Raw genomic sequence first — 22,570 nt, 5'->3', positions numbered from 1 at the left:
ATGGAGCTAACTGTCATTCTGAGCAGTAGAGTGACGGCTAGCTAGTTGTAATCACAGACTGGATAAAAGACGCAGCTTTAGGGTCTAAAAACTATTCAGTTTCAATTCAATTTTATTTATACAGCGCCAAATTACAACAACAGTCGCCTCAAGGCACTTTATATTGTAAGGTAGACCCTAAAAAAACACATATAGAGAAAAACCCAACAATCATGTGAGCCCCTATGAGCAAGCACTTTGGTGACAGTGGGAAAGAAAAACTCCCTTTTAACAGGAAGAAAACTCCGGCAGAACCAGGCTCAGGGAGGGGCGGGGCCATGTCGCAACCAGTTGGGGTGAGAGAAGACTGAAGAAAAGGCAGACCTGCCTTAAACCTGTGTTATTTGTAATGGGAGTCTGTGGCTATCTGTAACCCTAGTGAACCCTTTCCTGATGACCTTATTGACCCAATCACTAGATTAGGTTGCATCAATTAAAATGTGGAGTTCTTTTTATAAATTACAGGCTAATTCAGAAAAGATTATCATCCAAGGTTTGCTCAATGGACAACAGCTGATTAACCAGAAGTGGTTATCAAATGAGCAAATTGAGTTTTAAAGTCAGCTTCACCCCTCGGTGACTAAAACGCTCAGCTAACGTCTTCATAGCATGACTTCACTAATCAATGGGTGACATCATGGTGGCTACATCCTTGTTTTTCACTGTCCAGAAGCTAATTCCTTCCAAATGTCTTAAATTGTATTACCTGTCAAGGACTCTCTAACTCCACCCCCTCTTCAGCCTTGCTTACCTGCCATCCCGTCAGCCTCTCGGGCTCCAGACAGGTAGTGCTCCTTGCGGTGATGCGGTTCCCCCAGTTTGAAGAGATCCTCCAGCCTGAGGAACTGACAGACGCCCTGCCAGATGGAGCCGCATGCCACCAGTCTGTTTCCAATATAATCCACTAGTAAGAGCTTATTCACGTTATCCGACATCTCCAGTCTGAGGACAGAGGCAGACGGGTAACGCAGACAGGTGAGACAGGTGTAGACATACATAAGGATATATAGAGATAAATAAGTGAGACAAGAGGGGACAAACCGATGAGCGCAGGACCTGACGCTGGGTGGAGGGTAACAGCTAGCATTGTCCTCCACAGGTCCGGTCATGTGACTCCGCAGCTCCGTCAGATTAGCTGACAGCTTCAGCACTCGGTTCACTGCTCCGACATACACCTCACCTGTACTCTGGTGGACAGTCAGGTGGGTGAGGGAGGTGTCAAAGGCCCGGTACACCACTCTGCCCGATGGCACGGAGGGAGGCGGAGGAGCAGCAGGGGCAGAGAGGATAGGGGAGGAAAAGAGGACAAGGGAGAGGAGAGGGAGGAGGAGCAGAGAGGAACAGGAGAAGACCATGGTGGACACAAAGAGGAATAGGAAAGGATGAAGGGGCAGAGGAGGAGAGGGGGGAGGAGGAAAAGGAGAGAAGAGCTGGCAGCAGGTCTGGTGAAGAGTCGGCTTCAGTGGGGCATGGCTGCAGGGAGAGAAAGAGGAAAACGCATTCAGAACCAGCTTGAGAATATTCATGGTTTTAAACTTTCTTTAGCGTTGTAGTAATTCACTGATGGACCTCTGAGCATTAATGGCTCCATTACAAACAGGTCCTCCTCACAGACAATTCAGCTGCTTTTAAAGGCACCAATGTGAATGAATGTATGAAAAACAATGTGTATATGGTCCGTGTTCAAGATAGATAGCAGGAACTTGGATACATGGCAGAGACGAGCACTCAACATAATGAAACTAATGCAGAAGCGACTCAATCCTTTGAGGTAAACATGCAGGAGGTCCTTTTTCTCCTTCCCCTCAGCTGGGTACAGGTTTCTTTCCCACTGTTACAAGGTGATAGTTTATAGGCCTCATATGATTTTGGGGGCTTTCTCTCCAATATTGGAGAGTCATTAAATTAAAATATAAAGTACTTTGAGGCGACTGATTTGCCACTGCACTGAATGGCTGCAGTTCCTGCGGTAATCACTTAAGGCTGGCTCCTGTATCAAAAAAAAGCCAGCTCCGCAGCAGAAATAAACACGTTTGTAAGGTCATTTTAATTTTTATTACCTTAACCATGTGGACAATGGATTTGGCAGACCGGTGTCTTGATTAAAATAAAAGTTTATAAAGTATTTAAGTGGATTCTTTTAAAATTTTGACCATGTAATCTTCTAAATTCCTTGAAAGGACATCACATCCCTAATCTGCATCCCATCCCTGGTCTGATCAGCCTCAGGTGGATCACCTGCAGGAGGATAAATGCTAAAATATCAGAGCCACGCAATGACCGCAGGAACATCTGTTCTTCACAAGGCCACCTCAAACACCAAGCAAGGTGTTTCACCAACAATAAACAGAATTATCTTCAAAATTATCCTGGCCTTAGCCTGACAGGGAGCTTTAGAAACCTACAGGCAGTATTATTTACCAGAAACACACACATACAGATAGCGAGTGCAGAGATTAGCAGTGTGTGGGAGTGTAATCGAAGCAGATAGAGTTATTGATCTGTTTCTGTCTGTCTTCTCACTGAATCTCTCTCATAAGCCTCAGCAGCTCCAGTAACACTAAGCTGGATGGAAACTTCACTCTTATCCTGGCAGCCAGTTCAACTCCGACTGACTGACAGTTCTAATCAACACACACACACACACACACACACACACACACACGTAAATGCCTCGACAGTTTAATCCTAATCTACAGTGATATTGACACCAAACGCAGGACAAGTTTGTGGCTGCAGGTATTGTGTTGAAAAGCCTGCTGCATTTGCGCTCAGCGTGGGTGTCCCAGTGGGAATTGAATCGTCAACTGCAGCACTGCTTTATATCAGCCTCCTGGTTTTCAGCTCAGACGCATTAATCGATACGAGAATACGAGAAACGGCGTGTGGAAACAAAGAGCTGGATTTATTTTATCTGGCTTCAGGGGTTTCTTCTTCTGCTTTCTCGGTTACATCTGGAGTGTCTTTTTATTCATCTGAATAAGGTTTAACAGTGGAAACGCTCACTGCAGTCTCAACGCTCACTGCAGTCTCAACGGGTCAGATTTGGTAATATCTCTTTTTTAAAAGTCACTTTTAACTCGAGTCAGGATTAGTGAGTAGGCCTGCAGAGAACACATCTGTTCTGTTCAAAAATGTCTTTGAAGTGAGTTAAATAGGAGCTCTTCGGCTCATTTTCAGCTCTGTACTTTCACTCCGGTGACTGCAGCGGAGCAGCTTTGCATGACTCACAGTTCAAAGAAAAAACAACTGTATTTATCTTATTCTGGGCTTTTATGCAACACTCTTTTCCATCCTTTGTCTAAAAAAAATCCATTTAACCATATATTAAAACATTAGCTGTTGTGGAAGAGCTTTAAAGCTGCATTCTTCCTAACAGCCAAGAGGGGGCGGCTCCTCTGGTTGCAGAAAGACTTGAGGTTTTATAGAAGTTTACAGGGACACGGCGTTGCTCTGCAACCTCAGTAAAAATTCTTGATATGTCACGGATTCAGTCACTAGTTTGAAGTCTGATCTTACAATATTTTTGATTGTTGACATTATCAGGGTCAGAAAGAAGAACAGAGCAGGATATGCTTATTGGTCAAAACTTGACACGTCATTAGCCAATAAATAGACAGCTTCAAAATGTCATAACAGAACTTCTTGAACCAGGCAGTGACATCAGATGGCTAAAGCCATTCTTTATATACAGTCTATGATGTTTTCTCTTTAAGGCCTGCCTCTCTGAATGTTCTCTTTCTTCTGATTGGCCGAGTGCAGGAAGTCCCCAGAAGCGTGAAAACAGCTCAAATCGAGCACAGATTAATAAATATGGTTAAACAGTCTCTGTGTGTATTTAATCCATTTGACTCTCTCATTGTATTTTAAAACTGACTAATGTGTGCTGCACTTTGCCCCATTGTACATCAATAAAATATGAACTAGTTTAACCAACTAATATTTCTGGTGCTGAGTAGTAATGTTTACTCGTCTTGGTCAACTGATCACACACATGCCTTTTCTAAATATATATATCCTAATCCCAGAAATCCCACAGAAGCAGCGAGAGAGAATTATTTTACAACTGGGTAAGTGGAAATCTGTCTTATTTCAGGTCAGAGAGGTGCTCTGCCTTCATATGAGTGAAATTTTGAAAAAAAGAGAAACAAAAACGAATTAAAAAACATACAAAGCACACTGTATACATGTACAATGGAATATTTAAATAAAAAACATGTGAAATAAGGTTGCCCTGTGGGACCAAAGGAACAAATATTTTACACAGTGCGTCCTCGCTGTAATTAACGTATTTCAAATAAATAATAAATCGCTGTTTTCACACAAAAATTGGGGGAAATGTAGCTTTGAGCCTCTCAGGTGTAAAGATCTTCTCGTTGTCATCTCTGCTAACGATGTGAGTGTTTGTGACTAATTGTCGATCGCATTAAGCATTCGAGGAGTTTACGAGACTCCAGGATATGCATGAGGGCTTAACGGTCAATTGAGAGTGTAATCATCAGATTAACAGCAGGTGGTAACTATAGATTTCTGACATGCAGCATGATGGTGGATCCACTGAGGCTTAAATTTCACTGCAAAATTTGGGAGAAATGAAACGAGTCCCGTGAACAGAAACAATGTGAAGTAAACCTGGAGCTCTTTCTGAGCAGCAAACAAATCACGAGCCGCCTTGTCCTGTTAATTATACTGTCAGCGTGTGAATTAGCTTCAGCAAACGAGGGAGACATGTTGGACTGAGGAGGTCCAGGCGTCTCTCTGCAGCTTCATTAATAAATGAGAAGAAGAAGAAAGAGTCTTTTTTTTTTTTTAGTGTCATTTAAGAGAAGCTCTGACTGAGCTAAAATAGATCCTCCACACAGCGACTGCACAGCGCCGTGAACGATGGCTTCTAATGAGACAGAAACTGAATGGAGGGATAATAAAGTTTTCAGCCGGGCAGCGGAGACGTACAGGAAGCCGAGTCCAACAATTAACCCCGTGACACACACACAGAAACACAAAGAGGCAGTGAAAGATCAGCACATTAGTTAATTAGCCCGCTGAGCTGAGGGGGAGACCAGAGAGAGGAGAGGTCGACAGATGGACCAGTTTGTGTGTGTGTGTGTGTCTCAGAGTGTGTGACGGACAGCTGGGCAGACGGAGGACACAGATAGAGTTTCTCTAACTGGACTACGATTTCACTGGATCATCCATCACCCTGGAGAACTGGAGGCTGTGACTGAGGACGAGTGATGGGACGACCCCATCAGAGCGAGGACATTTCTGAACCTTAATGGCTTGTTTGACATTTTGGATTTGGTTTTAAAATCACATCTAGGGTAGAGCTGGCTAAATGTGAAGTCCTTTTATCACAGAAAAGCCTTCAGCTGATCCAAAACACCACAGTGACAACAGTAACAGGTAGATAAGAGATTATATTTCCCATATTAGCCAGGTAAGAGTTCAGAATGAATCTAAATACATACAAAGTCTTAAATAATCAGGACCCGTCACATGTTAAAGATCTCATAGTGCCATGTGATGCTGACAAAGCTCTCAGGATGCTTGGCTGTGGTTTCTACTGTTTCTAAAAGTAGAATAGGAGCCAGAACCTTCAGCCTGAAATGATGCTATAAAAATAAAATGGAACTGAACACAAACGAATATGTCACGTTATTAGTCAAGCTGACAATAAAGTTAGGTCTTTTAATAAAAAAAGGGAAGTGGTGCGAACAAACATGTTCCCCTTCGGCTGTGGTTGGCCTGTAAAAAAGAGCTGCATTCACTGCTTTTTGTGTTTCTTCTTTAAAAATGCCAAACAAATTTAACTTTGCTTCACAACCAAAAAGCATTTTTGGGTGGCGTCCAACCTGAAACCGGAGAGGTGAACGAACTTTCCGAAGCAAAATGGAGAAGGCGGAGAGTCTGCTGTGCCTTCGCCTGAATTGGCGCAACATAAATAAAACTGAATAAAATGGAATAAATCAATGCGTTTCTTTTCCTTTATGGTGATGCACTTTCACCCTCCCTAGAAGCACAAATACACTCACTGTTTGGCTTATCTTGAGATAAGATCACAGAAAGAGAGCCTTAGGCCAGCGGGGTCCAGGAGAAGTAAAACTGGGCCATGGCGTCACAAAAGCCAGGTGTTGGTTGGTTGTTGGCTAAGGTGTCAGGTGCTCTCCCTGCGGCTGCAGGTCTCCCTAAATGCACGAGTCTTAAATAAATTTAAATAATTCTTCACTAAATCAACAAATATTCATATCGAATTGCTGAGATTTTAGCATTTACCAAATTTCTGATGATGATTGTTTCTGTGATCGAGCGGCCTGGTTTAGGTCCGGTGCGTTGGCGGCGAAACACCAGCTGTAACAGTCAGTTTGTTTCAGCAACAATCAATATCAAACGTTTCAGATGTTCTGCTGCTGCTCGCCTCATCGTCAGGTTGGAGCTGCAGGTCGTCAACATTCATTAGGCTTCATTAATGTTCTGTTGTCAGATCTGAACCGACTACGTGACCTTTGGTTACTCGCAAATTATGAAAGCTAAACTTAATTATCAAAGGGGGGGCTTCAGAGGATTCATATTTGATAAGTGGATTTGATATTCAGAAGCAGCTCCATTAGGAAACATTTGTATGCAATTACCCACAAAAGGTTAGATTACTGAGAGAGCAGGAAAGAGACAGAAACCACGAGTTATTGATGATCAAATAAAGTAATCAATCCAAAGCACTATGCTTCAGACAGATCTAGCACAGTCTCCTGAAATTGCCTTTGTGTAGTTTTGCAACACTGTGGCACAGAGGAGTAAGAAACCCCAAACGCCACAGCACAAATCAGACCGTAACAGCTGTGTATTCTGCCACATTAACACTCATGCTTCATGGATGGATTTCAATACAGATGCTGCAACTACTTTAGTGTCTCTCTACTCAGTTAATGACTTTAAATGGCCGCTAAAACAGCTTTTAATGTGGTTAAAGCACAAATGTAAATCAATTAGTCTAAAATCGTCAAACAGCAAATATCTTATTCGCCAAGTCGCTAGCAGACTGGCTAATGACATGTAGCCAATGAGCATGCAGCATCTCTGAGCTCTGCCCCAAGGCAATGACCCCGAGTTTTCAAAACAAAAAATGGCAAATGGATGATCCCATTGTAGCTATTTTTAAATTTTATGAACTTTATGAATTTTATGAATGTTAGGTTAGCAGGAAGTAACCTTTCAAAATAAAAGCATATTGACTATCTAGTCCTTGTAGAGGCGAGTCTTGCCACTTTGCAACCCTCTTAGAGCATTACTGGGGAAATCATACAAGGAGAAGATGTTGCACTCAAAAATCCTGAATCTATGGGAGAATTCTGACATGTTAAATATGGATAAAGACACAACAAGACAGCAAATCAGCAACAAGCAAGGGGAACATTTTAGCCTGTTGTGCACATGCACAATAGAGGTTCACAACTTTTCAGGCCCTCTCTGAAAATCATTTAGACTTCAGGGTGAGCTTCTTTCAGGTCTTTGATATTATCTGAATTCTTTTTTTGACTTTGCCCCAAAATAAGATTTTAAAAAGCTTTTTCCCCCCCGGACGTTTCGTTCTACATCTCTCGATCTGGTGCACCGATACCGCGCATTGATCTCAGCCTTTCATGCTTCATTCCTGAAATGCATTTCCGTACTCCTATTATGAAATTACGTGACCCTCTACAGCATCCAAACTGCCGTGTTCGAGTGCTGAATTTAAACGTGTAAACATTGCACTCGGCCCCGCCTCCACCGAACAGGGATAAAACGCTGCTGAGTGCCAGTGCCAGCTGTATCTCAGTGCGGTCGCCCTATCAGGCCTGAAAGTGTCTCAATCTCCCATCTGTTGGCCCGAGTCGCCTCTAAACCGTCCAGCTCTCAGCTCTTATCTCTGACCATCTCTGACCACCCTGCATCTCTTGCCACCCAAACGGCCCCTGAAGCCCTTCACACCAGGAAACTGCAGCACAATGCTGCTTTGTTGTGTGTTTATCGGAGCCCGCGATTCACACACAGAGCCTCAGTCACAGAGATGAGGGGGTCACACAGGGGGGACGCAGATGGAGGTGATGGATGTGGGCGACAGAAGGGGTGTGTTGGTTTTACAGCTTCTGGTTGGGCCGTGATGAAGCATTTGGGTGGAGTTTGCACTGCATGTCATATAAACTATAAAGATGTTGTTTCAAACTATTAAGTGTTGGTGCGGATAAAGCTCACCGGGCTGATTGGGACTGAGGTTTCACATCCGGGCTGGTTTCCAAGGAGATAAAATCATGCAAGAAGTTTAAGGTCTGCAGTTACTTTCCAGTCGAGATCATGACTGACAAACATGTTTGTGTTCATTAAATCTGCCGGATTTAAATATGGAACAAATAGAGCTAAAGTAAAGAAATTAAATAAAAAGACATATTTGGAATAAAAAATGGACGAGATATTTATTGATTTGATTATTTACATGACAAATAAATAACAGAAGCGTTCAGTGGATGGATGAAGTCATTATAATGTTGCCCTTACATTTACATTTTATGGTAACGTCTTTTTATTTAACCTCATTGATTTTATTTTAGACCTTCCCATATAAATCATTTTGCACCTTTAATTTGAAAAGATCCCAGATACATGCTGTTGATTATTTAGTATTTCTATTATATTTTTATTGTACATTTTCACAATTTGAAAAAATATGATTTTTAAATTTTCTGATATTTTCATATTGTTACAGATTATCAGTTTTTTATCCTTTTTTCAATAAAACATAAGTTAAACATTACAATAATTGTCACTTGTGATGCTTTCGTGTAGTTTAGGGTTTTCCCCCCGTCTCTTTGGGCATTAATGTACATAATAAATTATTTATAAATTTATCCTAATGTAATGACAAACTTATGATAACAGCAGAATAAACTGGTGTCCAGAAGAACAATGTCATGGTGGGACCCCACATGCTGCTTAATCTAGTTTACACAGGAGTCGGCGGCAGAGATCATTGCATCCATTTTTTCTTTTTTCCCCCGTTATCCGATTAGGGTAGCAGGGGCTCTGGAGCCAATCCCATCTAACATTAGGCCAGAGTCAGGGCGCACCCTGTACTCACCGTCGGCCCATCACAGAGTAACACAGCCAGCCTTTCACACTTACATCCACACCTCCGGCCAGTTTTACAATAACTAATTACCCAAAACATTCACATGTTTGGACTGTTGGAAACCCGACATGCAGAGAAGCAGAAGTCAGAGATCCAGACAGAGCGGGTGAAATGTTCCTAAACAGACAACATATTAGACTTGTTGTTTTAATATCTATCATGTAAAGAAACAAAGTGGGAGATGAAATCTGTTGATAAGTGCGAGTTAAAATAAATCTCCAGTTAAACAGACGGGAAAGTGAATGGGAGGTCATGTGAAAGTCTGTGTTGTGCTGATGGCTGCTTGTGTGAAGGTCACATCTGTCTAACAGAGAGCCCAATGTTTCTGAATCAGCGAATTCAAGAGCTGCTTTATTACAACTTCATTGAAGCTGTCAGATACGGAGCTGCTATATTAATAACAAGAAGACAAAAACAGATCGTATCACACAACTTATTCAGATTAAGCTGAACGTCGGCGTCAATTGTCTAATGAGGACTAAAACTTCCCTAAACAGAGGCTGTGAGAAAACATTGAAAACTCTAAAAATCTAAACGGGGTGTTACATAAGAGCTGACTATGAAAAGGGCTTTTACTCCAGTCTGCTCTATTTCCTTACCTCTCTGGACCCTAATAAGAACCAAAATCTCCAAAACCGTTTTCATACTGTATTATTTAAGACTTAAAATCAGTGATTGAGCCCATAAACACATCAGGAGAGCGTTGACTGAGGTTACAGATCAAGAAAACAGCAGGGCCGTTTTCCCATACACCTCTATACAATCTGACCTTTTTGCAACCAGATGAATCGCCCCCTGCTGGCCATTAAAAGGAATACATGCTTAAGGCACTTTTGCATTGTCTCCTCTTTTCAGACCTGGAATCTCTTATGTACAGTGTATGGATAAAACCGGTCGGTTCAGAGGATGAACTGAGGGGATGCAGAGAGGGCCACGCTAACATAAACAAGCTTTTTATTTTTTTTAACCCTATGAGTCATGCAAAGATGATCCCCGCAGTAATAACAGAGCGCTGAAAATGAGCCCAAGAGAACCTCTGTCCATTTGAAGGTGGTTTACAGTCTAAACATTGCTTCATGAAAACCAAATATCTTCCTTATAAATCTGCAGGAGATAAACAGAAACCACAGTGACGCTGAGAGGGTACCGTATCATCGAGGCTGAGATCACAGTAGGCAGGAGGAAACAACAGCAACACTGGAGATGATTTAAAGGTGATGCCAAAAAATAAATGCACCCCGCCACCCCAACGCGCCCCGACATTCAACAGGAAGCTGGTAAAAGCGCCTGCTTTCAGTTTGCTTCTCGTACGCTGATTTATGAAATGAGTGTTTTTATTGAAGTCGATTCAAATGTGTTTTACAACCTATAAGCTGCTGCTAAGTATGATTTTCCCTGTAAACAGACAGTAAATCTTTTATGTTGGTATAACAACAGCTGATCTAATTTAGTCTGATTGTTGTGTCACTTCCTGTAATTACATAAACACAGTGAGCCATAAACCACCGAGTACGCTAATACGTCCGCTTTAATTTCACTGCATCTTCCTCTCAGCCGGCCCCTATAATTACAAACCACTGTAAACCGTCTGACTGTGCTAATAACAGCTAACACGCTAACACGCCGTCCTGAGAGTCCCACGGCGTGATCGTTTCACCGTCCGTCTGGAAATTGGAGCTTCTTCCTGCTGCTGGCTGGCTGGCTGGAGGTAAATAAGAAAGAGCCTCTGTGGGGAGGGAGAGGAAGGCTCTGCTTCACCAGACCGAGCTGCTAATTACACACTGGAGCTCCCGCCACAATAGACAGTGTTCGTTAAACATACGACAGAGAAGCGGGGGAATTTACCGGGAAAGAGGAGACGGCAGAAGGGGCTTTTGAATCTCTTTTGTAGCACTAGTTTTGGCTTATTTCTATCTGATCTTATATTTAATGCTAAAGAGTTTCACCTGAACCATCACAGGTCCATGAATGTCATTGTCTTAAAGTGTAAAATACAACTTATTAACAAATCCATGAATCTCTTAATTTTCTTCAGTGTGTGTATGAAAACTAAAAAGGAAAAAGAGCATCGGTGGAGTTTGCAATGATAAGGGAAAAAAAACCTACACAGAAAAATCCAAGATTTAAAAGTAAATTAAAAACTAAAAACAAAAATCAGTGCATACATCATGAATGCTCTGCAGCTCTGGGTGCTGAAGCCTGAGGCCTGACCCTCCAGAGGAAGCTCGTATCCTCAATCTACTTCAGTTGGTCACTGCTACAGCTCGTGAGGAACGTCGATCAGTCAGTAAATCAACAGCCTCGCCTTCACGCTCAGGTCTCTCTTGAAGGGCCAGCACAGTGCTCGCATCACCACAGATGCTACACCCATCTATCAACCTCCTACTCCAGGATCCAGTATCCGGTACTCGTGAACAAAAGTCCGAGGTATGCCCACTCCTCTGTTTAATTCAGGAGCCCATTCCCAACATGACGCTAGAACTGTGTGGCTGTGAGATCACCGCTGGACGAAGCCAAAAGGACAAGTTTGCCTTTTGTGGTTTAAAACTGTTGTGTTTTTTACCCATAAACGAGCCGGCTGTAGGTCAGTAGGTCATTCGCTAACCTGGATTTTGGTGGTTTGAACTCCAAAGTGTCCTTCACAACGATACTGGATCTTAAAATGGTCCCAGTGTATTCTCAAGATGAGAGTTAAAACTGAAGACTAATAAAACAAAATTAAAATTGTTTAAACAATAATGGTAAATTATGTTGATGTATATCATAATCGTTTGACAGAAGATAAAATCTCTCTACTCTGTTTACCGCTGCAATCATTTAGCCGGGGTTAGCCAATCAGCTGCCAGCATTTTCATGATAAATGTTCTGAGTTTTTTTAATAGCAGAAAACGCTCTTAAATGTGAGGATCCATTTTTGTCAGAAAATGACACTACAAGGAATGTCTCCGTCTCGAAACAAAACACAGACAGCACAAGGTGGGTTTTTTTGTTCAATGAGTCCAAGACCTCCTGAAATCATCACTTTTCTGTCATGTAAACAAATAAAAGCCTAAAATCCTGGCATTTAAAAGAAATAAGCAGAATGTTTTGGGCATTTTTGCACACCGGTTCATTCTGGGAAACATTTCGTTTATGTAGATGTCCAAAAAGCGAGTTTCCATTATGTGCAGCAAAGAAAAATAAAAAAAATCCTTTACATTTAAATGTGTCTGATCAGTAATTGTTCTCAGCAGTCCTAGGTGCTGCCCCGCCAACAGGTCGCTGTAAAATCACCCAGTCAGGACAAAGAGTAATTTTAAGGAGGGACACCTTAAAGAGATGGCAGTTAAAACTGCTTGTTTGAGACAGGATGAACTAGAGGGCAGGCACAGATACGTGAGGGTTATTTTAAACTGTGAATCATGTAACGCTGCTCTAATGGAATAAAAATATGAAGCAAGAAATGAGAGAAGATCCACTTTAAGCACTGGAAAAATACAAATCAAGGAAAACCTCTTCAGCTGGCATGTGGTTGCTCTGTGGGACCGTTCATTGATGTTTATCTCTGCAGATCAGATCCTTTTAGCCTCTGAGAGATGTTTGTTTAAGTTTGCTGTAACCGCTCAGGGTCAGACGTGTTTAGATGTTCGGCCTCTCTGGTTTCCATCAGCTGATCCATTAAATAAATAACATAAAAAAAGAAACCAACCACCAACATCACACAACACATGGAACTCTAATGAAATAACAGTGTTAGACACTGATGTGTGTGTGCGGCCTCAGACTTTGTGGTAATGACACAGGACGAACAGACTATATTAGACACACACACACACACACACACACTATAATTATATACACACCTGCAATTCAGAATATATCCAATCTTTTGGAATACAATTAAGATATAACTTAATGTGTGCTGTAGAAAGCACACTGCTATTAAAATTAGCATAGGACGTTTTGGGAACTAATTTAAATGTCAAATAAGCCAGAAAAAAAAAAAAAAAAACAGGCCAATCAGCTAGCCTTAAACTAATAAAACAGAAAAAACAGAAAACTGTAACAGAAAAGGTTTAATATTGTCCTGAAAAATACAGCATGTGTGTTTAAAAATTCATTCCTCAACACCCAAAAGGTATTTTAAAATGTCATCACCATACACGCACAATAAACACGCCTGGGTTTGTGGACGGCTCTTATGAGTGCTGCTCGGTCACGGTGATTATAAGCCAAATTATTCTGGTTCAACCACATAAAGCTATACTTTTATTTTCTTCCAAACTGCAGTGCTGTTGGAGGATTACACCTGTGACATGTTCAAGCTTGGTGGTTTACAATACCTGTGCAGGTAACATGCAACATTTAACTCTTGCACATAATACTTTATAGAGCTTATATAACTGGTATATTTCCTGCACTAACTAGCGCTAGTTGGCCAATCACACACAGATAAATTATAGAACAAAGCTAACCTATAAATAACTAGGTTAGCTAGTTATCTGTAGGTTAGGTCATAAGAGCCGCCCACCAACCCAGAAGCTAACAACATTGGCAAAGACTATAAACTATAACGCTAAAGTGTAAGCTAGCTGCTTAGATACCCTTCTCCTAGTCATTGTCTTCAAATGTTACATTTTTATAACCTGATCTGTACTATGTGTTTAAAGTTTGAGGCAGCAGCTAAATCGGTTCATGATGGAGATTTAAAAAGATAAACTTTGATTAAAGTCACTAGCTTAGCCTCATGCAGGCTTAGAGATGGATCAGTGACCCTCTAGCAACCACCGGTTGCTAAGGAAAATGTCCATTCCCCAACAAAAGTAAAGTAAGTACGTAAAAGTTTATTTGTGTAGCACATTTCACCGACAGACATCACAAAGTGCTTCACAAGAGAGGTAACAAAACATAGCACAATCATAAAAGCCCTGGGCTAATTAAAAGCTGGGTGGCAAGTGTATGCAGAAGGTTGCTAGGTGTTGCTAGGTTAAAACTGGCTGGAGGTTTAGCTGAAAACCTCCTTGTGACTCCTTTGCTCACTAGTTGATTGCCTGTAGTTTCAGCGAGAGACACTGACCTGTGTGCAAAAACTTGCTAACTGACCGCAGAGCGATGGAGAATCTGCGAAGAGTGTGGCAAAAACTGGAAATGGAGACTGTTTACGTCCAGAGTAAAAGCTTTAAAACGTGCTAGTTTTAGCTCGCCAACCGGGAATACGGAATACGCATTTTCTCTTGAGTATCTGGCGGTTCAATGTAGTCTCCAGCCGGCCTCTATGCTTGTGCGACTGCAGCCGTAACATTTTTTATTTTTTCAAGAGATTTGATTGTTAAGCAGCCTAAAAATATGCAAACTCAAATTTAATGTGTCGCTGATTTCAGTGTATTTATTGGTAGCACTTGGCCTGAAGCACTTGAATCCCCAAAGCTATGACTTCAACCTACAACCCTGATAAATGGATTAGAAAAACTGGCACTATTTGATGATCATTTCGTAAGTAATGAACCATAAAAAAAATTAGTTTTTCAGTTTGTTTCAGCCTGAAAACATTAAAGGTGTTTTTAATTAAACTTAAGGCTACTGCTTCTTCCTGCCCTCTGCCTTTCTCCCGTTGTCGCCACCGTTACACACTCTTATTCCTTTTGTTTTATGGGTCTGGCATGAAATCTGTTGTCTAAGCAGAAAATAAGCATCCATTCTTATATAAAAGCCAGTATGCACCATGAAATAACAGCCAGGGGGCAACAAGCAAAGGCTGGCCATTAAAAAAAGACAGGTAGAAAAAATAGCTTTCAGCAGCTTACACAGTAAATTTATTATAATGTCCCATTTTCCCAGCACTAATCCCATCACAGCTGAGTCCTGAGTAATAGGAATTTTTACGGATATCGCCTTTAAGTGTGCAGTAGCTTTGGTGTAACTTAGATCCCTTCTAAGAAATGATTGCATATTTTCATATTTTCTTTATCAGTAGCTGCAACACATCGTTAAACTCCCACTGCAGTGTATAGCTTGTTCTACAGTAAAAGGTACTCAAACTAATATGTTAAATAATAAAGTCATGATTGGTATTGTTGCACTTTTATGGCTTGCTGTGAGGCTACAATTAATTTATTTTTTATAATCGATTAATTTGCAGTGATTATGTTAATAGCTTTTATGCATGAACAGCAGCGATGCCAAACAAAAGGTGGAAATACTTTATTTTCTATCAGCCTGAAGCAGAAAATCTTTTGCGACTTGTTGCCATTTCAAACAAAACCAGGGCTGCGAATGTAAACGGGCCAACGGGGAACTCGTTCATTCATCACACAGTCCTGGTGACCTTTAACCTCGCTATATATTAAGGCCGCACTGACAGAAAATCCAAACAAACTGTACTCCCATGACTGACAGCCAAGTCACGCTGCATTTAACTGCACTAAAAGCTATATTTATCCTCCACTAAGGTCATAAAGAGCTCACAAAGTAAACACTGATTGGATACATTAACTCAGACGGCGCTGGACTTCATCCATTAGAAATAAAGACAAGCTGAGGGAAACGGGAGGGGATGACAGCGGTGTGATGGATGGTAACCAGATTAATTCTGTGGTTTTACACACAGAGTTTAAAGTGGACCAATTACGCTCATATTAAAACAGTAACACGCATAAGTCCTCTGCGATATTTAGGGATTATGTCAAGGAGAAAAGGTAAAACCTCACTTACCAGACAAATCCTGAAGATAAAAGTGATGCGGAAGAGCCGGCTTCACTGAATCAACATGAGACAGCACTCAGTCCACGGAAGAAGGAAAAGAACAACTGATAATTTTAAGGTAACTTCAAGCAGACAAAAAGTCAGAGAGACAGTGGAAGGATTCCCCACCGACCCGAGACACGAAACAGATGAAACAGAAAGCAGTGTCAAAAAGATGAGAGAAGCGGACGTTGATGCTAGGATCTTCACAGGAGGGGGGAAAAGTCCCCGAAGCCCAGCTACAACGGGAAAAGGCCAAAAGTGAAGCTGCTACAGAGAACTCGCATCCTGCTCCAGAATCAAACAGACGATCATTCGCAGCCGTGCACCAGAAACGGAGAAAGGAGGTTAAACAGAGTTATTCCGAAAAGCTAAATGCAGTAAATATATGTTAAATGCAAAAATAAACAATATGAAATGTGTCTGTTCAATAGTAATAAAGTGGAAATCTGTGATGACCATTGCATGAACACACATACCTGCAACTTCACCCAATCTTTTCCTCAACATACTTGAATCTATAAAACAGTCGTTTTATAAAATGTAACAGTAAGAGTCCGCTTTATCATTGGGTGACAGGCCACTTCATTAGGCACACTTAACACAAATACCTCATCAGCCATCAAAGTTTTGGAGACAATAGTCCAAAGAAGAGAAAAAGGCAGAGATCATGGGGGAATAGGCAGACCGCTTCAATGTGACAGGAAAACAACAAGAGCTCAAAGTTACAACCAAAGTGGGCAGAAGATCATCTTTAAACTGCAGGTCTGAAGGCAAAAGGGGCTCAATGATGGATTTTTGAATGATTTTTGTCTTTATTTTTACACATTTTGGAGATTTGCCTCCTTGAAAACACAATTATATGGATCTACTCCCTTTTTGCTGTGCTGAACACTAACATTACCAATGCCGAGGATCTCTGGCAATATATGGTTGATGTTTAATACTATAGAACAGGAATAGGCAGCTCCAGGCCTCGGGTGCCGGTGTCCTGCAGGGTTTAGATGTGTCTTTGATCCAACTCAGCTGATTTAAATGGCTAAATCAGAATCAGAATCAGAATCAGAAAGGGTTTTATTGCCAAATGTTGAGCAGGTTTACAACATTAGGAAATTGCTGCGGTACTTAGTGCAAACATACTGTCGGATAACGCTTAAATAAACATAAAAATAAGAATTAAATGTTCTCCTCAACATGTCTTGAAGTTCTCCAGAGGCGATAATGAACTAATCATGTGATTCAGGTGTGTTGACCCAGGGTGAGATCTAAAACCTGCAGGACACCGGCCCTCGAGGCCTGGAGCTGCCCCCCCCCGCTATAGAACAAAGAATCAGCTGCATGTTAAAAGGAGGCTTTAAAAACCCCAAAGTGAGCCTTTGTGAATTCAGAATATTTCCCCCTGTTAACCACTGCTGTTGCATCACAGCCTCCAAATAACAGCATGCCAGAAATTTGTTAAACCACAGCAGAACGGGCAGCAATTTAAAAAGTTTGAGAAAGAGTGTGAACAATCGATAGTGTGAAAACTGTGACATTAATGAGCTGCAACATGGAAACAGCGGCATGGTACAGGACCCCCCCCCACACACACACACACACACACACACACACACACACACACCCGGCTACAAACAAGGGGACTCTGACACCTGAAGACCTTTTCTGTCCTAAACTCCAGGATCATTAGCATCTGATAAACCCCATTTACCTGATGCCTTCAGCTGCAAATGCTAACAGCAGCTACTTTCAAACCTGTGAAGTCTGTGCAGCGCAGGGGGGGAACACTGAAGTCTGCTGCTGTTTCAGTCATTAACAGCTCAACGACAAAGTCTGACTTGTACTCCAAGGTCAGAACGATGGAAAACAAGAACAGGCAAAGATTTACTAACTCTGATGTTGGTTCATTAGAGAAAAACAAGCCTTCCTGTATTTAATATTCACAAAGAACCAGAGAGCTACGAGTTTATCACCAGAGAGAGTTTTTATTATTTTTTTTTTAGCACCTTATGTTCCAAAAACTGAAAAATGTGACTGCAATTAATTGTTATTGCTTTCACCGTATAACAGCTAGGATAGGCTCCAGCCTCCCGTGACCCTGAGCTGGATAAGCAGACGGTGGATGGATTCTTTCTTTTAAAATCTATCAACCAAAGCTTTCAGATTTCAATAGCAGGACATGTGCAGAGGATGGATAGTTGCTATAATGGGCAAAGGATGAGAAACATGGAGCTCTGAGGCAGGAGGGAACGAGGAAGACCTCAGAGATGGTTCGTGGATGCAGTGAAGAAATCCCTTTTAACAGGAAGAGTCCTCCAGCAGAACCAAGTTCAGGGACGGGCAGCCATGTACTGCGAACAGCCGGGGGTGGGGTGGGGGTGGGTGGGTGAGTGGAAGGAAGCAGGAGAGCACAGAGACACAAGGACAAAACACAAACTACAGACAGAAGTTCATGACATGCAGCAGTGAAAGGAGGGGGTGGGGGTGGGGGAGAAGTGCTCAGAGCATGATGGGAAATTCCCAGCAGCCTGGACCTATAGCAGCAATTAAGGGAAGGTTCGGGGTCACCTGATACAGCCCTGCATACAGGAACCGTTTGACACAGTTTGAGATTAAAAAACAAAATCCACAGTTATGTCCCACAATAAGCGGCTAATGAGCGTAATAATTAACGAACAAAGACGTCCTGCTGTAATCTTTGTTGCTGCAAATGTTCGTGCCATCCACTCTCACATTCCAGATCAGATACGAGCTGAAACAAGCACGGATGGATTTCACAAAAATACCGTTTTTAACCAAGAAGGAGAAATTTTCTTTTCCCCATTACTATTTTTTAATGTAACTGGAAAAATGCACAAAAACATTGTTTGAATTATAGAATCCACTGAAGGTTTTCAGTGGTTAATTATTGTAGTTGTTTTTTTCCCCTTTAAAAGCAGGATGCACTTGGTTCTATCTGCTGAAGCCGGGAGAGCGACAGGTAATCTGGGAAAATTGTGGGCTTCAAGGAAGGTCACCTTAAAGAGGAGATTTAAAAAGAAAAAAAAGAAGAGCTAAAACAGAAAACATAAAGACTCGTTTCAAAGGATGAACTGAAGGGCTGCATCAAGGCCGACGCTGAACGGAGAATCGTGTAAATCTACTCCAGTGGAGTCCGAGAATAAAAAACACGGAGCTGGAAATGAGCAGAATAAATGTACTTTAAGTTCAGCGTTACAAAAAAAGAAACTAATGCAAGTACACACAAACGAGCAGTCCAAGGCTTGAGCTCTGGGCTCACAGGCTTTACTTTTACATGCTCACCTCTTTATTTAAACACTGGCAGCTCTTAATACGAGCATGTGCTGCTGTAACAGCATCATTTCAAACCAAAATACACAAACACAACAGCGAGGAAGAAAAGGAAAGTGAAAATGGAGAAATCTGTTTCTCTGCAGCTTCTGGATGATCTCCTGTCCGTTTTCCGATTTCAAAACGTCCTCATTTAAAGGTGCTGTAACTTAGCAACTAATGCATTTTCAAAAGTGAGCAGTTTATGCGTTTAAGTGTCTCGTTTTGCAGCGAGAGGAGGAAGAAGAATGCTTTTACGCGTTCCAGCCCTTCTCTGCGAAGCGCACAGGGAGCAAGGTTTAAAATAGGACTGCAACTTAAACCCGACTGCCAGCTGCTCCGACGGCGAGCTCGGTAACCAGGTGCAGATTAGAAAATCAGCTCAACAGATAAATATGAGTACAGTTGTGATGTTATCGCAGCTTTCTTGCTGATAAAACCTGTTCTTCATGTCTCATGTACCCAAGAATAACCCTTTAACCTGTGCACAGAGGAGCCATCGTGTCTGCCGCTTTCACGCGTGCAACACACGTAAACACGAACCTTTCTTCACATCCGACTTTACAGGAATTACAATTTGTCACAAGAAGATCTGCGGATCACAACATGCGGTGAATCTGAACATCAGAGGTCCACTCAGCCCTCTGCAGCTTATCTCGACGTGTTGCGAACACCGGGCCTAAATATTTGTCAGGATAACATCAGTGTTGGAGCTCAGGGACACTTTAGCTCACTTTTAATGGCTTAAAAGAACCAAAACAGAGACGACAAGCGCCAAGGAGTTCGTGTTCGAGTCTAAACAGACGATACGAGAAGAAACTGATGAAATAAAAGCCTTTACTTTACAGTCCTATGAAGCATTTGTATCTGGGTTTATACGTTTCTGAGAAATCGATCTGAAAAGTCCTGGAAAAACATCACAGGAGTGGAGACAAAAACAGTGTTATGCTCCTTTAATGGCCTGAAAGAGCTGTAATGTTGACTGTTACAGGGAGACACCACCCTGAACGCTCACACACACTCACACACACACACACACACACACACACACACACACACACACACACACACACACACACACACACACACACAGCGTCCCTGTTGGTTCATAAAACATTTCTAAGACTCGGCAGCTGCAGAGCGTTGCCCCCCCTCCACACACACGGGATGTGAAATCACTCGTGCGCACACACACTTGTATTTAACCTTGGACTCCAAGGATTCAAAGATTCACAGGAATGCACAGAAACATGCAGGATGTTGCAGCAGTTCAGTGAAAGTTCGAACATTTGACTCTCACTTCTAATTCACACCATCCTTCACAGACAGGTGTAGCGATGACAACTGCAGAACCGTTAATTTGATAAGCGGCAACACGTCTGACGGAGGGAAGAATCTAAGTTTGAACATTTTTAGTTGATTTTGAGCCACCACGTGCAAATCATCTGACTGGGAGCAGCTTGATTTTTCAGAAATGTAACGATCCAAACGCACTGCCGGTGCAGTAAAAAGCGCAGCGTGGACTGGCCTCCCATGAGCCCTGACCTCAAAACTATCGAAGCAGCGCGGGATCCTTCGAGAAACCTGAAGAACTGAAGACTGAAACAGTTACAAGAAAGACTTGCTTTATAGAGTTCAGGGTGACAACAAGAGGAACTGCAGCTGTCTTCTTCTGGCTTTTGTTTTTGTTTGGGATTTTTTGCTCTTTTAAAATTTTTGTACAAGTTTTTAACCTGAATCAGCTTCCAAGGGTTCAAATAGCCTCTTTCACAACTGTGTGAAACTTATCAAAACTGGAAATAAACACATGAGATGTTGAAATCATAATGTGGAACATTTTTACACGAGAATTGCTCAAAACACTTTAATTTCTCACTTTCACTTCTGCTTGTTTTGAGTGTTTGAGAAAGCGTCACTCTGTGTTTTAAATGCATCAGTGTGAGATGGTTTGGAGAGTAGCAGTCGGATAAATGCAGCTGAAGCTAAATATGAAACGGAAACACGAACAGCTAATTTGTACTTAAGTAAAGAACATGAGTAAATGTACATACGGCTACAAACACACACACACAGACAGAAAGTCACATGTATGTCTTTGACCCTGGCCTCTCTAAGGCCAAATCACACATGACCGCACACATCCAGCTGCTAGAGGTCAGGAGGCATCGAGGGAGGAAACCAATAGCCTCAGCTGATTGTTTCCTGCCTGTTCCTCAGCTCATCCTGAGAGTGTGCGTTTGTACTTGTGTGCCTAGCTTTGTGAGGACCCTTGTCCATTTTAGTCCTGTCATCAGGGCACGAGTGGAAAGTGGGCACTGTTTAAATGGTTTCAGAGTTCAGGGAAGGATCGGGTTCGGGTTGAATGTTTGCGGGTCTGGGAACACGGGGTTCTAACAAGGACACCAGTATGTGTTTTACACCGGTGAAGCCATCACATCGGATAAGAGGCTGCCTATGAATCGTGCTTTGTTGTGTCAGATCTGATAGCAGTGAAATGAAGTGAAGTGAAACCCTCCTGATGGTAAAAGACCAGATGTGACAAACACAAATACTCCAAATATTCCAATGTTTGGCAATCCGATTTAGCCCGGTTTGGACAACGGCTCCTTTATCTTAACACAGTTTAGATTTACAATTCATTGATTAGAACAGGGTGTGTACTTCTTATATAAACTACATTCCTTGTGAGCAGATTAGAAACGGACACGTATTTTAACACCGTTCACAGCTGCAGGTTCACTTCTCTTTATCAAGACAAATAAATGTTCTTCTCAGCTGTTGAAAAGCCGACACGACACAAAGAGCCTGAGCACAAGTTTATACTTCAAGCCTTCAAAACAGAGTATGAGATCATGAATACCTCATGAAGTTATTGCACAAACCATCAAACTTGTGAAGAGCTCACTGAAAGGGTCACTTTGCACTATTTGCAGACTAATTTGAGAAAATCTATCCCTGTTGTTCCAGTTAGGCTGTGGAATTGAGCGACTTTGGTCAATAAAAACTATGATAAAAATGTTTATGAACATTTTCAAACAGCATCAACTATAAAACTAAATGATGACTAACAATTAAAGTAATTTGTGTTTAATGCATCTGCAGCGTTTGTGAAATCACAGCCTGCAGCTTCCTCCTCGTCCTCAGCACATTTGTCTGAACTGCTGCACAAAAAGAAGCTCTTAGCATCCGTCTCTAATGAAGCTGATGGCTCTAGGAGGAAACTGATGAACTAACTACACTCATCTACACATTACCACAAAAAATTAGACAATGAGCAGCATTAAAAACAGGCGCAGGCAGCAGCGGGGATGGCCGGTGGCTCGT

The 22,570-nt window shown here is 41.9% G+C and overlaps 1 protein-coding gene across 2 annotated transcripts in view; it reads right to left on the bottom strand.

Annotated features, from left to right (window-relative positions):
* Positions 1 to 22,570, bottom strand: part of plxna3 (plexin A3) — a 147,120-nt gene that overhangs the window by 114,835 nt on the left and 9,715 nt on the right. The window contains exons 1-3 of one of the 2 annotated variants that reach the window (XM_039603852.1): positions 14,256 to 14,602; positions 1,081 to 1,512; positions 791 to 981 (exon numbers count right to left, since the gene is read on the bottom strand). In XM_039603852.1, the coding sequence (XP_039459786.1) occupies positions 791 to 981; positions 1,081 to 1,394 (505 nt within the window). In that variant the 5' untranslated portion in view covers positions 1,395 to 1,512; positions 14,256 to 14,602. Of the gene's footprint in view, positions 1 to 790; positions 982 to 1,080; positions 1,513 to 14,255; positions 14,603 to 22,570 lie in introns of those variants that run through there. The other variant, XM_031759143.2, reaches the window with a different exon arrangement.

This window comes from Oreochromis aureus, linkage group 20 (assembly GCF_013358895.1).
Source record: "Oreochromis aureus strain Israel breed Guangdong linkage group 20, ZZ_aureus, whole genome shotgun sequence".
Taxonomy (NCBI): domain Eukaryota; kingdom Metazoa; phylum Chordata; class Actinopteri; order Cichliformes; family Cichlidae; genus Oreochromis; species Oreochromis aureus.
This window is presented reverse-complemented; position numbering and strand designations above follow the sequence as displayed.